At 37.4% G+C, this 14,653-nt stretch overlaps 2 protein-coding genes across 3 annotated transcripts; both read left to right on the plus strand.

The window, feature by feature from the left end:
* The first annotated feature begins 383 nt into the window (after positions 1-383).
* LOC104892164 (probable polygalacturonase) lies at positions 384-9,367 on the plus strand. 2 transcript variants are annotated; one of them, XM_048645216.2, is made up of 6 exons: positions 384-1,050; positions 4,129-4,249; positions 4,738-4,912; positions 5,525-5,595; positions 6,404-6,975; positions 9,047-9,367. In XM_048645216.2, exons 1-6 carry the CDS (start codon positions 724-726, stop codon positions 9,197-9,199), a joined length of 1,419 nt encoding a protein of 472 aa, XP_048501173.1. In that variant the 5' UTR covers positions 384-723; the 3' UTR covers positions 9,200-9,367. The 2 variants fall into 2 exon arrangements, with proteins under 2 accessions (XP_048501173.1, XP_010676306.2); XM_010678004.4 differs by lacking the exon at positions 9,047-9,367 and having other exon boundaries at positions 386-1,050; positions 6,404-7,178.
* Positions 9,368-12,904: 3,537 nt separating this feature from the next.
* Positions 12,905-14,174, plus strand: LOC125497645 (uncharacterized). Its single transcript, XM_057395330.1, has 2 exons — positions 12,905-13,031; positions 13,087-14,174. Exons 1-2 carry the CDS (start codon positions 12,905-12,907, stop codon positions 14,172-14,174), a joined length of 1,215 nt encoding a protein of 404 aa, XP_057251313.1.
* The last annotated feature ends 479 nt before the right edge of the window (positions 14,175-14,653 follow it).

Here is a 14,653-nt window from a genome sequence, read left to right on the forward strand (position 1 = left end):
GGGTAACACGTAGCAACAAGTCAGGTGGAATTGGATAACATGTAGTAACAAGTCAGGTAAAATAATGTACCAGGTCGCAATAAGTATAGTAAAATCAGGTAACGAGTCGCAGCCGATCGGATTAATGGCAAGTTACGTCGAGTTATAATCAATTTCAGATCCTAATTAGGTTAGGTGTCGAATTTGATTCTGATCAGATCATTTCAGTTATCAGTCTTTTTTGGATGGATATCAGTTTAGGTAATAAAGTATCGGGTCAAGAGTATGTATCAGTTATTAGCAGGTCAAGTGCAGATCAGGTTATAAGTGACATGTTTTGCGAAAATTTCAGGTTCAAGTAAATTATAAGTTATTACAAATTCAGGACTGATGCAGATTATTTTTTGACAACTCTAAATTGAACTTATGATTACCATTTCCTTTGGTAGTGAACATGGCAATTAAAATTCCCTAATCAAATGCTTTCCACTTTTCCCCATACCAGTCTCGTGATCCTCAAGTAGTCAAGTCCTACACAAAACCAAACGTCTTCCACCTAAGTAATATTCTTACGCACTCTCCTCACTCTTTCCACTGCCTCTCTCTCTCCTACTCCTCCATTGCCGACAGAATTCCACCTTCCTCGTCCCCTCTAATAAACTTTCTCAACTACCACTATTTCGTACCTTCCTTTTTTTCCTGAAAAAATTCCCAAAACTGTCAGAAAACAAGAAAAAGGAAGACATGTACAAAACAACGTCAATGATCATAATCCTCTTATTATCGTCGGCGATTTTTTCCGGCGCCGACGACGAGGTGACGTGCTCGGGAATCGTTCCGATGCGAGGTCGGTCTGATAATATATCGATAACGGATTTCGGCGGCGTCGGTGACGGAAAAACGGTGAATACAAATGCATTTAGAGCAGCTATTTATATGATTGAACATATGAGGCGAAAAGAGGGTACACTGCTGTATATACCTCCAGGAGTGTATTTAACCGACAGGTTTAACTTGACTAGCCATATGACTCTTTTTTTGGCTACTGGTGCTGTCATCAAAGCTACTCAGGTAAACTTCATTTATTTGTTTGTTTATGTTTACTTCTTTATGATGAAAACTGAAAAGTGGTAGTAGAAATATTGTGTTTGTTTTTTTTGTGTTTATGTGCGTGCATAATGCATTATTGCACACTCTTTGGGACTGTTATGTGGGAGCTTTTGAATTAGCTTTTAGTGTTTGATTGAGTATTCGAGTCTGATTGTCTAGATCGTGCAAAGCGATCAACAACACAATTGCAATCTACATAAGGCTTCGGTTTTTAGAGTGATCAAAAGTCTTAAATGAAATATTTATTAGTCATATAACATATTGTTCAATTCCGAATTTTATTTTATCAAAAATATTTTAACAACAATGATATACTACATCTGTTTTTATTTAGTTGCAACATTCATCTTTTTGCACAAACTTTAAGAAATGAGAAAAAAAAAGTATAATTAATCCATTTACCCCTGCTACTAGTACTGATCAAGTTCAAAAGAGTGGGTGAAATAAGGGTAATATAGTCAAATTATCCCAAAAGCTTTCCTGAAAAGGGAAATGTTGCAACTAATAAAAAACACCTAAAAGTAGAAATTGTTGCAACTAAATAAAAATAGAGGTAATATTTATAGAATAAACTTTGTCGGTTTCTTTGTACTTGTAATATAGCTCCTTGGCAGGTAATTTAAGGATATGGACAAATTAATCAAAATAACTTAAACACCGATAAAAGGGATGAGTTAGGATATTAAAGCTTAAAATATTTTGATTGATTTATCCGTTTACATTATCTAATCTTCTCCTGAACAAGGAGTTATGTTGCAACTTGCAAATAATCAATGTAATAAATGATCAGTTAATGCTTGTTTTTTCCATTTGTAGCTTCTTATATGCAGGCATGCAGCCCTAAGGGCTGCATTTAGCTTTTTCCTAAAAAGAAACGGAGGAAGTATTAGTTAAAATTTTAAAATTTAATAATAATTTATGTTTAGGGTCCAACTTCATAAGTAGCATGGAACCCTCAAAATTGATCATTTGATGTGATGGTAATTTTGGTGTGGAAGTATTATTAAGTCGGTTTATTCGTACCATGCTGTTATATAATTGGAACTTAAGCGCTAGACTAGCATGAAAGGCCAATAATATCACTTATAAGTTGCAAGTATATTTCTGCAAAAGAAGCACTAAGACGGTAAAAGACTAGTGACAAGTCTCTTTCATCTATATCAAGGACCCTTGTCCAATGGTATGGCTTCTTTGTTACCATATGAGAGACCAAGGTTCAAATTTTAGTGGAAGCAAAATTTCAATATTGTTAGGGGTTGGGGAAAAGGGGTTTGGGATTGTTGGGCCTCTGGGTGAGTGGTCCTCTACGAGGACAGTCCAGAGGAAATTCATCCTACCACGAGTTCTCAAAAAGGAGCCCAAAAAAAAAAGTCTCTTTCATTCATACTTAAAAGTCAAGAATTTGAGTCTTCATATTGGACATGTTTGTAGTTTTTGTTCTTCGAGGTTGACATGAAGTAAGACCCATTGCAAGATGGAGGGGTGTCACTTGTCTCTGGTGTCTCAGGACTCAGATACAACTTTTAAAATACGGAAAAAGTATATATAAACTTGCTACTATTAACGCCTTTTGTTACGCTGGTAGTCAAAACTAATAAATCATCTAGCTTTGATATTTTAAACTCACTAGTAGTAATTCATTGATATTTTTAGTATTGGAAAGGTTATTAACATGGCTTGTGTAACACTGGAACAGGTGTGCACGGAATATTAGATACTATAGTATGGATTTGGCTCTTATTAAGTTAGGATCAATATAATGATGATTAGCTAGATAAGTAGATATAGACATATAGTATGTAGTTGATGCACATGTGGTCCCTCGTCAAGCTAAGATATTTTGCTTCAATGATTAAAGGCATTTTTCAATAGTATCTGCTACTTTGCTTTGTGATAAAGTTAACAAAGTGCACCAGTTCATATGCTCCGTCTCTCTCAACTAGAGTTTGTCAAGTATACCTTATTTTGCTGCCCCTCTTATTATTTTCAATTTTGTTCTCTCATTTCCTGGAGTCACCTACTAGTATTTGAACTCATTTAGGACTTGATTGAGGCCGAGTAATGATAAACATCTATTTGAGTGATGTTTAAATGTATTTAGAGTTTCAGATTGTCAACTAGTTCTTGTTTTGGATAATATGTCCCGGATTACTTACCAAAGTGCATTTAGTCTTTAAAAATAGAAATATTATCTTGTCTTCAAATGATTTTTCTCCCAAAAAGACCAACTGAGTATTGTAGTGTAGTTGGTTAGTGCATTAGCATATCGAATGAGAGGTCATGAATTTCGAGTCTTGAAACACACCTTTTTATTGTTTAAACTAAAATTGAGTTTTCAAGAGGGGGATTGTTTGACTATCAGTTAGTTCTATTACAGAAATTTCATGAGTTAGATGAGATAGTTTATCAAACTCCAAAAATTTGGTACAATCTGTAGGAGGTTGGTGCAAAATACGTAAGTCTATGAGGCATCCCTCATTCTTCCTTGTACATTTAGCTGCTAGATCCCCTGCTTTGTTGCCTTTTTTACCTTCATACTTGAGTTTGTTTTCTTGTAACCGGCCTAGGGATTCCCTGCACTGATTTGTCAAAGAAGTTAGCTTTGATTTGGGTCCAGAGGTGCTAAGTATTTTATCCGTCTAACAAAAAGTTGACCTTAGAAAATGCAATGCTAATAAATAGTGTTTGTGCAACTTTAAATAGTGTTCATGCAACTACATATAGTGTTTATGCAACTAACAAATAGTGTTCATGAAACATAAATAGTTTTTATGCAATCCAACTATTGTTTTTTGATCGTCTTTTGTTACTTTTGTATTCGTTGCTACTTGCTAGATACATTTTTATCTCTCAGATAGATGTTTTTCATTTTTCTCTTGAGGCCTAGGCCATGGGAATGTTGTTTTTCTAAAGAGGCTGTAGAGGATTAAAGTTACTTCCCTGAGAGAAGGTGTTGGGCCATGTTGCTAAATTTGTTCCTCACGATCTCACTACTTTAAAGAAGCATATCTTGTTCTAATATGTTGTCATATCTCTCAGGATACTTCATATTGGCCGTTAGCTGATCCGCTGCCTTCTTATGGAAGAGGGAGGGAGCGGGAGGGAGGGAGGTACATGAGCTTTATTTTGGGAGACAGAGTCCATGATGTTATAATTACTGGTGAGTTCAGATGATCTTCTCAAGTTGCAGAGTTGTTTTTTCTTTGATGTGACTGTATCTGATTTCAAGTAGCATAATCACTGTAAATTTCATAAAACACTTTGATGGATGTTTAGATGCTCTATCTGTGATATAATGACGTGCAAGTCCTAAGTTGGTACTTCTTATATTCCCTATCAAGCGTCCTTTATTCTTATGCACAAATTCATAGAAAATATTAGTTATTGCATCGGTATTTAATTACAATAGTGCATTGATTTTGAAGGAAAAACATAACGATATCCAAATTTTAGTCAATTGATAATATGGAACGAGAAAATTTTACTTAAATAGTGCAAATAATATGGAATAGAGGGGGTAATTAGCGTTGCTATTAGTAACTTGTTCGAAAATTTTCAAATATTTGGACCATGACATATTACCATATATGGATACGTTTCTAGAGAGCTAACATGCGTCAACTTCCTCTTATCTTTTCATATTTACAGGTGAGAACGGAACAGTTGATGGTCAAGGAGATGTTTGGTGGAATATGTGGAGACAAAGGACTCTTCAATATACTAGACCACATTTAATAGAATTCATGCATTCCAGCGACATTATCATTTCCAATGTGATATTCAAGAATTCTCCATTTTGGAACGTTCACCCTGTTTACTGCAGGTAGATATTGCAGTCTTGTATGCCAGAGCATGCTATATTTTGAGTCATTATATACTTATATCTGTGCTATGTTGACAAAGCACCATAAAAACTGTAAACTTGGGTCTGAAGTAACATTGGATGATCATTTCCCTGGAGAAGTCCATATTTCACTGCTGTGAGGGTCGGGGTTCTGGCCCAAAGCCTTTGTGTTACACTGTAGGAGGTTCTAGTATTCTACACACTTACGGACTTACCCACAGCCAGCAAGATCCATAAGTTTTGATGGCATGGGTATGGACATGGTGTTCTACATGCTAGGACTATTTAATTTGGGTTTAGCCCACAACTCATCGTAGACACCAAGCATTGCTTGGTCTAAAGGTCAGGATCTGTATATCACAACCCATGAGGTTGCGGAATCATACCCTACAAGAGGCACTTTGGGGGCCGGGGGGTTAGGGATTCCCTTTACTGTCCTCCCTACTCCAAAGGGGCCTGGGCCAGGTTTGCCCATGCGGAATTCCGCTCAGCTTAGATCTTCTTCTTACTAACCTAAAAATATACAAAATCATATAGACAACTGTCACTTATTTATCGCATGCTAAATTCATTCTTATTTGGTCTTCGCAGCAATGTTGTTGTCCGTTATGTTACTATATTGGCTCCAGTTGACTCTCCCAACACTGATGGTATTGATCCAGGTACTTGTCAAATTTCGTTCCTCTGCAATTATGAATAACTTGTCCATGCTCTTTAATAGTATGTCACGAAAGAAATCAGATAAGCTAAGACCACTTAGGATTTCTAGACTCTAGTATATTTGGAAGGTGGTACTAATTCATTTTGTCGCCCGATCATCCTGGCTGGTCTAGAGTTTCTCCAAGTGAATTTGGATACCTTGTTAGATCATGATCAGTCCGACTTTCCTATCTTATGCAACTATTAACTATAATAAGCTACTTGCATGACTCATAGTCGCTAGAATCTATGTTAACTTAGAATCATGAGATTTTATTATGCTGCATGATTTTGCTCAATAGTTATTTCTTCTGATGGAATTGCTGATGTTTCTTTCGAAAATAATAGCTGTTGAGTAAAATTTTCCCTTTAAACTAATTGTAGTTGTGTCCTCTTTTTGTTCACTCTCTGCATATATGCACTTTGTTCTGTTTCCTACATAAAACTCTCTAGGTATCAATAAATAGTTCTTATTTTTTGAACTAGTGTAGTGATGAAATCATAAAACTAAGGATCCAATAGTATACCTTTTTGAGGCAAACATAAGACAACAAAGCCACCAAGACATGTGACTTGAAACTTCAAAGACAAATACTCTGAAGCTGCTTGCTGATGCATTGTTTCATGTCTCTGCTTAACAAATTCACTGTATCTTTGCTCTATATTTTAAGATGCGAAGTTTTTTCATGGTCATAAACTCATTATCCAAATCCATGTTGTGTACTTGTGTTGCATTTTACTCTAACTCGGCTTCCTTTAATTTTCATATAGATTCAAGCTCCAATGTCTGCATAGAAGATTCATACATTTCAACTGGTGATGATATGGTAGCCATAAAGAGTGGGTGGGATGAGTATGGACTTGCTTTTGGTCGCCCTAGCTCTGACATAACCATCCGGAGGATAACAGGATCATCACCATTTTCTGGCATCGCAATTGGTAGTGAGATGTCGGGTGGAGTGGAAAACGTGTTGGCAGAACATATTAATCTTTTCAATATGGGAGTTGGAATACACATTAAGACCAAAGTTGGTAGAGGAGGGTACATAAGAAACATAACAGTCGCAAATGTATACATTAAGAATGCCAAGAAAGGTGTTAAGATTTCTGGTGATGTTGGTGATCACGCAGATGACAAGTTTGATCCAAAAGCTATCCCTGTTGTTCAGGATATCAGGATGAAGAGCATATGGGGTGAAAATATTCAGCAGCCTGGACTGGTGAAGGGGATAAAAAACGCCCCGTTTACAAACATCTGTCTTTCCGATATCAATCTTTATGGCTCGTTTAAATTGCGAACGAGACCTTGGGAGTGTTCTGATGTCGAGGGATCATCGTTAGAGGTAAGCCCATGGCCTTGCTCTGAACTGCTTAGCTCTGGCTCTTGTTTCATTCAAACTTAAGTTAACCTTCACATTTTATTTTTAGGTGTAGTATTTGTATTTTCTACTGGTTTAAGGGAGGCTTCAAGTCTCCAGTAATAGAAATGAAAGTTTCCCAAAGTTTGATGCTTACTTATTTGCAATAAGATGAATTTATTTTGTGATGTTGCTCACTTACCCCCATGTTTAGTTCTTCGACTCCATTATCACGCGAAAGCTTAAAATTTTGAGTTCAGTGAGATTGTAAATTACGGGAAGCCATACTTTGTCGAGGAAAAATATTTATTGCATGATAGCTTTTGATGTGTTACATCGACTCTTCATTTCAGATCGAAACCAGTGATAGACTTATTTTGGAGACTTGATTCATCTCTTTGCACCATTTGCAAAAGAATCCAACATAATATCGTCAGATTAATACTATATGAAATTACTATTACTTTATCCGTTCCAATTTAGTTGTGACACTTTTTATTTTAGGAAGTTTCAAATTAAATGTCAATACTTTTATTTTGGGTAATAACTTCTTTCTATCTTTCTATTATCATATGAGACCTTTTCGTTTTCTTTCTCTATCTCTCTCCTTTCCGAAAATGACCTAGAAATCTGTGATTTAAAAAATGTCACAACTAAATTGAAACGAAAAAGTAGTTTTATTTATAAATATTGAACAAAGTCGCACATAATTGCATCAATAAACTACTCCATAACACGATAACATCCTCATCAAAAAGAATGAAAACCACATAACTAATTACTACATTAAGTACGCCCAATATATCATAAAAGTATTACACATCACATCTCTATTCTCTCCTAGTTAAAAGAGTGTAGTAAATCAAAATACTACACCTTATTATATCACATTATACACAATCCCCAAAACCATTTTATTAGACATAATTCGTAACTATATAGCACAGAAACAGTTGAGAAAGATTTCTAGGGCCTCGCCCAAAGGCGAAGGCCTAGACGTTGTACAAAGGAAAGTGAATGAAGAAGGGTAGAAAATCTGAAAAAAAATAGGGAGTGAGTTAAGGGGAGAAAAGAGAAAGAAATATAAGTATATAAATACGTATTTAGGGCGTTATTAGGAAATTCTAGGACGTTGTTTAACTACATAAGTATGCCCAATTTGTGATCTCCTTAAAAGTAACCTAAGAACTTGTGAATTTTGTTCCAAAGTTTTTTCTCCTTATTCTCATACTCATGATCTTTCTCAATCTCTCTCATCATCTCAGCCGTCCGATCATCATGATCATGATGATGACGTGGACGGTGGAGAGGGTTCCGATGTTGATCATATCCTGGATAGTTCATCGCCACGTGGCGGTGTAATATAACTTTACTTTCAACCGGAAAATCCAAATTCAAGTCAACGTTATTCCGGTCAAAGTTCATCTCATCAATACCAACGAACTTGCTAGGGTACCAGGAATACCGGTGTTGATGGTGACGGCATTTGCGGAGATTAAACCGGATTACCGGAAAAGAAATACGGTTTTTCCGGTGATCAAAATCATCTTCATTTGTAGCTTCTTTCACCTCAAAGGGTTTGGATTCGGTGTGTTCGTGTACATGGGATGATCCAGTGGGGAGGAGAATCGTGGAAGATTCTCCACCGTCTGATGAAGATTTGATGCTATGATGATCATGATCATGATGTTGATGATGATGATGGAAATGGGTTGGATTGTCTCGTACTACTATGTTACGAGCATATGAGAGGGTGAAAAGAAGGAAGAAGAAAGAGAGAGATAAAACGGTGTGTTTCATGGTGGTTTTTGGGTAGAGTTGTGTGTTTTAGAGAAGGGAAAGTGAGGAAGGTGTTTTTTTGTTGAATTTGTTGATAGATGATTAATTATATAGTGGAAAGAAAAATTTGGAGATTTGAAAATTTGTTGGCGAATTTAGTGGGGTTTATTAGAAAGTATTTATTAATGCTATTAGAAAAACGTGGAAAGTGATTTGGGAAATTCATTATATTGTGCTTGACATAGTTTCTAATTTCCCTCATTTTGTCTCCTTACAGGTTCAGCATTGTTATCGGGAGGCTAACAAAGTTGCGGATCTTATGGCTAATCAAGGGCACTCTTTTTTAGATCCTGTTTCTCATACTCCTCCGTTTGATGTTGATTTTTCCCTTTTCGTCCGAAAGGACGTTTTAGGTTGGCCGCCTGATTAGGGGGTCTGCCTAAGTTTTCTTTCCGTATCAAAAAAAAAAAAAATTAGAAAGTATTTATTAAATGGCGTAGACGACGGGATAAAGGAGACTTTTGTGGGAGTTTAGGCAGATTTTAATGTGCGTGTCAATGTGGATGATCAATTATTCAATTATTTCCCTTGTTAATTTCCTAGGAATTAGACAAAATTGTTTGGTTGACACCATAGGAAATTGCATTTCCTAGGAAATTACTCACCAAGGGGGGGCTTGGTGAGTGATTTCCCATGTTTCATGGGAAATTCTATTTCCCTTGGAACTTGTATTTCCTATGCTTCTCCCATTTCCCTCCAACCAAACACAACACCCATAATGCATTTCCTAGGAATTTCTATTTCCAAGGGAAATAGCTTCCAACCAAACAACACCTAAGCAGTTCAAGTTTTAGGGATGAGGCAGATCAGGTGGAGGTCAGTGCCTGAGTGGTAGTTTAATGAATTTCATTCTACGACGAATGAAAGTATTTTGTCATCTTTTTTTTTTTAGAATAAATAAGATCAAATTTGACACCAACCGTTCAATTGTACCTTTTATGTTGAGATTCCATGAATCATCGTCATCTATGCGTTAGGGGTCTGTTTTCTTCGGCATAAAATAGTTGAACTGAAATGAATTGAGATGAATTGAAATGAATAGTGATATGTGAGAGTAAAAGTATTGTCTAGAGTTGAACTAAACTAAATTGAACTAAATTGAACTGAATTCAGAGTTGAATTGAACTAAGGGCTTGTTCTCTTCGGCATAAAACAGCTGAACTAAACTGAACTGAACTTATTGGAGCTGAACTGAACTGAATTGAACTTATTGGAGCTGAACTGAACTGAAAATAAGCTGGAGAGAACAGACCCTAAATTGAACTGAACTGAAAATAAATTGAGGAGAACATGCCCTTAATATAAATTATATGAAATATTAGAATAAAATCACAAAACTTTATAAGTTTGAGGAGTTACTCCTCATATTATTAATTGATTTTAAAATATTTTTTATTATTATTTGTGAGTCGTCCAAATTATCAAACTCATATTTGGGGGGGCAACTTTCCAACAACAATGGTGATGAATAAGCAAGGAGAGAAAACAAAATGATAGAGAATTATTTTTTACATATCATGTAATACAAATATTGCTCTATACGTACAAATCAAAAGTTAAGACTATTTTAAGTTTACATATTCTTAGATATGGTCTAAAAAGGTTGTATTCAAGCTTTTTTTTTTTTTTTTTCTTATCGACAATCTTTTAAAAGATCAAGGACAGAATGTGCATGAAATTTTAAGAGGAAGGAAATATGTCTAGATGCTTTTAGGAGTGAGATAAATGTTCTAGTTTATCAATTAATAATAAGCTGATAACTCTGTCAAAAAAAAGGTGATTAATAATAAGACTATTTAAAGAAGCTGGGCATGATTGAAAATGTTGGTGTTAAGGATTTCCTTCAACCAAACCCTAAAACAAAAAACTCCAGCGTCATCTACCTTCCTAGGCTCGCCGGTGGCTGATATCTCAACCTAGTCGCTGGCTAGGCCTAGCCCTATCTTTGGTCGCATATAGTGTGTTGTTCCCCCCCGGCGTCTTCTGTTGCCTTCTCCCATGCTTCCCCCGTGCCCCCGTCGCCTTATCCCCGCCCCCTCGCGTCGTCTGTCGTCTTATCCCATTCCCCCTTGCGTCCTTTCTCGTCTACTCACCCTCCCCCTCGTGCGTCCTCCGTCGTCTCTTCCCCTTCGTGGTCTTCGGTGTGCTTTTATTCCCCTGCCCCTCCGTTTCCTTGATGCCCCCAACCATCTCCCCGTCGTTTCCCCTCCCCATCTTTTTCCCCAGTGTCCGACGTTAGGTAAACATCGAGGTAACTGATGAATATAATATATATAAAGGATTTTTGTACCTTATATTTTTATGTTTCTTCAGTTTTTACGTTGTACCTTAACTTTTTAAAAATTCTACAAAGAATCCTTAAAATTACATTTAACTTTTTAAAAATTCTACGTTAGGTAAATCTTGGAGAAATATTCATAAATTAAATTAGTTTCACTAGATTATAATAAGTAAAAGAAAATAATGATGTCTAATTAACGACGAGGGCATTGTGCACCAAAAAAAAAGAAGAGTAAATTTAAGGGTATTATGTGGAATTTTGCAAAGGTTGGGATACAACATAGAGACTGAAGAAAGACAAAGATGAGGCATTGACAACGTATAGTTTCGCATGAGAGCTTAAAGGTTAAATAAGTACAACCTTTGTTTCTTCGTAACCTTCACGGTTTGATTTTAAATTTTGCCAACATTGACCATTGATATGTTAAATTAAGTACAAGTAAATATAGTAGAAAAATTATTTTTAAAAAGAAATGTCGAGGCACAAGATAAACAAAATCCATACAACTATGTTTTTTATATGGTATAAATCACAAACGATCATCAAAATAAAGCATGTGAATAGTGTCAAAATACAAAGTGTTTATATTACAAAGAGATGAGGGAGTATATTAATTCTGTTGCATAACATGCTTTTTAAACCTCAAAACCAATGAATTAATCTATATTTTGCTCATTACACTTTTCGTATTCTCCTTATGGGTTGAATTTTGCTCATTGGAGGACTTCAAATAAGAAATGAATATACTATGCTTATGATATATCTAAATACTACCTCGGTTTTTTATTTAATTGCAACATTCACCTTTTTGCACAAACTTTATGAAATGAGAAAAGAGAGTATAATTGACTCAATTGGCCCTGTTACTAGTACTGTAATTAAATAGGGACAATAGGTGAAGTAAGGGTAATATAGTCAAATTATCCCAAAAGCTTTTCTAAAAAGGGAAATATTGCAACTAATAAAAAACATCTAAAAATAGAAATTATTGCAACTAAATAAAAACAGAGGTAGTATATGATTGAACAAATTTGGAGTTTAATCTTGTTATTGGGTATCACTATTGTTATGTCCTAAAAATCTTGCTAAGCTGAATTTGCAGGATATACATCCGTCCCAGCTAGAAGTTACCAGGTAGCAGCTACAGCAAGCAGGAACGAAGGGAGTTGAATAAATTCGATTCAAAGAGCATTGGATACTGATCAAGACCAAGTCAAGTAATGCTGTTGCGCCTACAAAATAGGGTTGACAGAGTCATTAAGCAGAAGTGGAGATACTCCTTGATATTAGGAGATCATGGCATCATATTAGGAGATTAGTTATGCAAACGTAAACATGTAAAGCAACGTTACAATAAATGTATGGATATAAATAGGAGTAGAAGTATTGGGGAAAAGGGCAGTTCATTAACATTGCTTACATTAGACACTTCCATTTACTTTCACAAATATTTACAAGTGTATTCAGCATAAGCTACAAGCTGCTAGCTACTAGCTATAAGTTGTAATCTTCCTACATAGTGGATTGGTGGACTCAATTCCACCCGCGGTTTTTACCCTCTTCTTGGGGTTTTCCGCGTCACCATTTCTTGGTGTCTTGCCTTTGCTTTGCATTCTCTTTCAATTCCATAGCTAGTATCTTTTATTGTTTGTAGCTGCATCTCCATTAGCTGTAGATCCTCAGCTAAGTTCTGCCTGATCAGAATTTGGCATAAACAGTTTGGCGCCCACCGTGGGGCTCTACAGCTAAACTCTCATCAAAATCCCAAAAGAAACACTTCAACCCAACTTTGAAATGGCTGACGATTCTGCTGAGGCAATGAAAGCGGCTTTGCTGAAGGCTCAGGAGGACCTTCACCGCACTCAATCTGAGGCCCAGCAGACCATTGACAGCCTCAGAAAAGAATTGGATTCTGTCAAAAGTAACAAACACCCAAACACGTATCCGGAACGTAATTCCTAAGGTGCTTGATCTAGAAGATTCCGAGGCCAGTGAAGGTGAAGATGGAGCAGCTAGATCCGACGATGAAGCAGATGAAGCTGATCCCACAGCCAGGAAAATGGCGCTCCTAGAATCTCAGAACAGGAAAATACTTCGCATGCTGACGAAGCTACCTGGAGCACCTACCCCTGTGGCTGAAGAATCTCCTGATGGCTACGCCCAATCCCCCTTCGTGGAAGAAATCGCAAGAGCCAGGATTCCCAAAAAGATCAACGTGACCCAGCCTCACAAGCTGTATGATGGAGCTGCGGATCCCTATGACCATGTGGCTCAATATAAACAGAAGATGTGGACTCTGTCCATTCCTGAGCATCTGCTAGAAGCCACCATGTGCAAGTCCTTCGGGGCCACCCTATCTGGACCTGCTTTACAATGGCTGATAAGTCTTAAGCCAGGTAGCATTCAAAATTTTGCTGCTTTAATTAACAAGTTTTATATGCAGTTTGCAAGCAGCAGGATCCTAGAGAAGCACACCGGCGACTTGTACCGCATCACCCAGAAAGCCAATGAAGCTGTGAGGCAGTACCTGGATCGATTCAACAAGGAAATGATCTCTGTCAAGAACCTGGATGTTCCCACAGCTATCGAAGCATTCAGGAGAGGACTAACCTATAAATCTAGATTGTATTATGAATTGACCAGGTACCCATGTGGCACATTCGAAGAGGTCAGGGCCAGAGCTATGGCTGAGATACGTGTCGAGGAGGACGAGGCGTCCAGGTACGTGAGCGAGCCTAGCTACGATCGGAAATCCCAGAACCAGAAGAAGACTGATTGGCGCCATCAGCCATATCAGAAGCGCGAAAGTAATAACGTAGCCAGCAAGGCCACAGGTAAATCGTCTAACAATGATTACCCTTCCATTGCTTCCTACTGTTTTAACGTGGATGCAGGAGGCGTAGTAAACGCATTAGAAAAGCTGGGAACCACAGTTAGGTGGCCTCGCAAAAACGACAGACCAGACAGCGAGAAGGACACCACCAAGTGGTGTAGCTACCATGGCGACCATGGCCATCGAACAGAAGAATGCAATGCTCTCAAAAAGGAGGTGGCTGGCTGCTAAGAAGGGCTATCTCGAGCACTTGATGGGGAAAAAGGGGCAGCAAGAAGATAAAGCTGGCCCCAGCCAGCAACAGCCTCATCCACCACCTGAGCCCCTGCACGATAAGGTAATCAATTCTATCTCTGGAGGTTCAGAAATATGTGGACTAACATACTCTGCAGCCAAGAGATTTGCTCGAGAAGGTTCCAAAATGCACCTAGCCCGCTGAGGAGTGCTGAAGAGAAAAAGCTCAGAAGCATGACCATCAGCTTTGACGAAGAAGATGGAGATGAAGAAGCTGATAATCATGACGGCCTCGTCGTATCCTCACCGTCAGCAATTGCCTCATGAAGCGAGTCTGATAGACAATGGCAGCTCAGCTAATATCATTTTCAAAAGGCTCTAGAAAGCATGGGGCTGCAGGAAGCTGATATCCTCAGGAAAGCAACCGTTCTGTTCGGGTTCAATGGCGAGCCAGCTACAACGCTCGGAGAAATCGT

This window comes from Beta vulgaris, chromosome 5, assembly GCF_026745355.1.
Source record: "Beta vulgaris subsp. vulgaris cultivar EL10 chromosome 5, EL10.2, whole genome shotgun sequence".
Lineage (NCBI taxonomy): Eukaryota > Viridiplantae > Streptophyta > Magnoliopsida > Caryophyllales > Amaranthaceae > Beta > Beta vulgaris.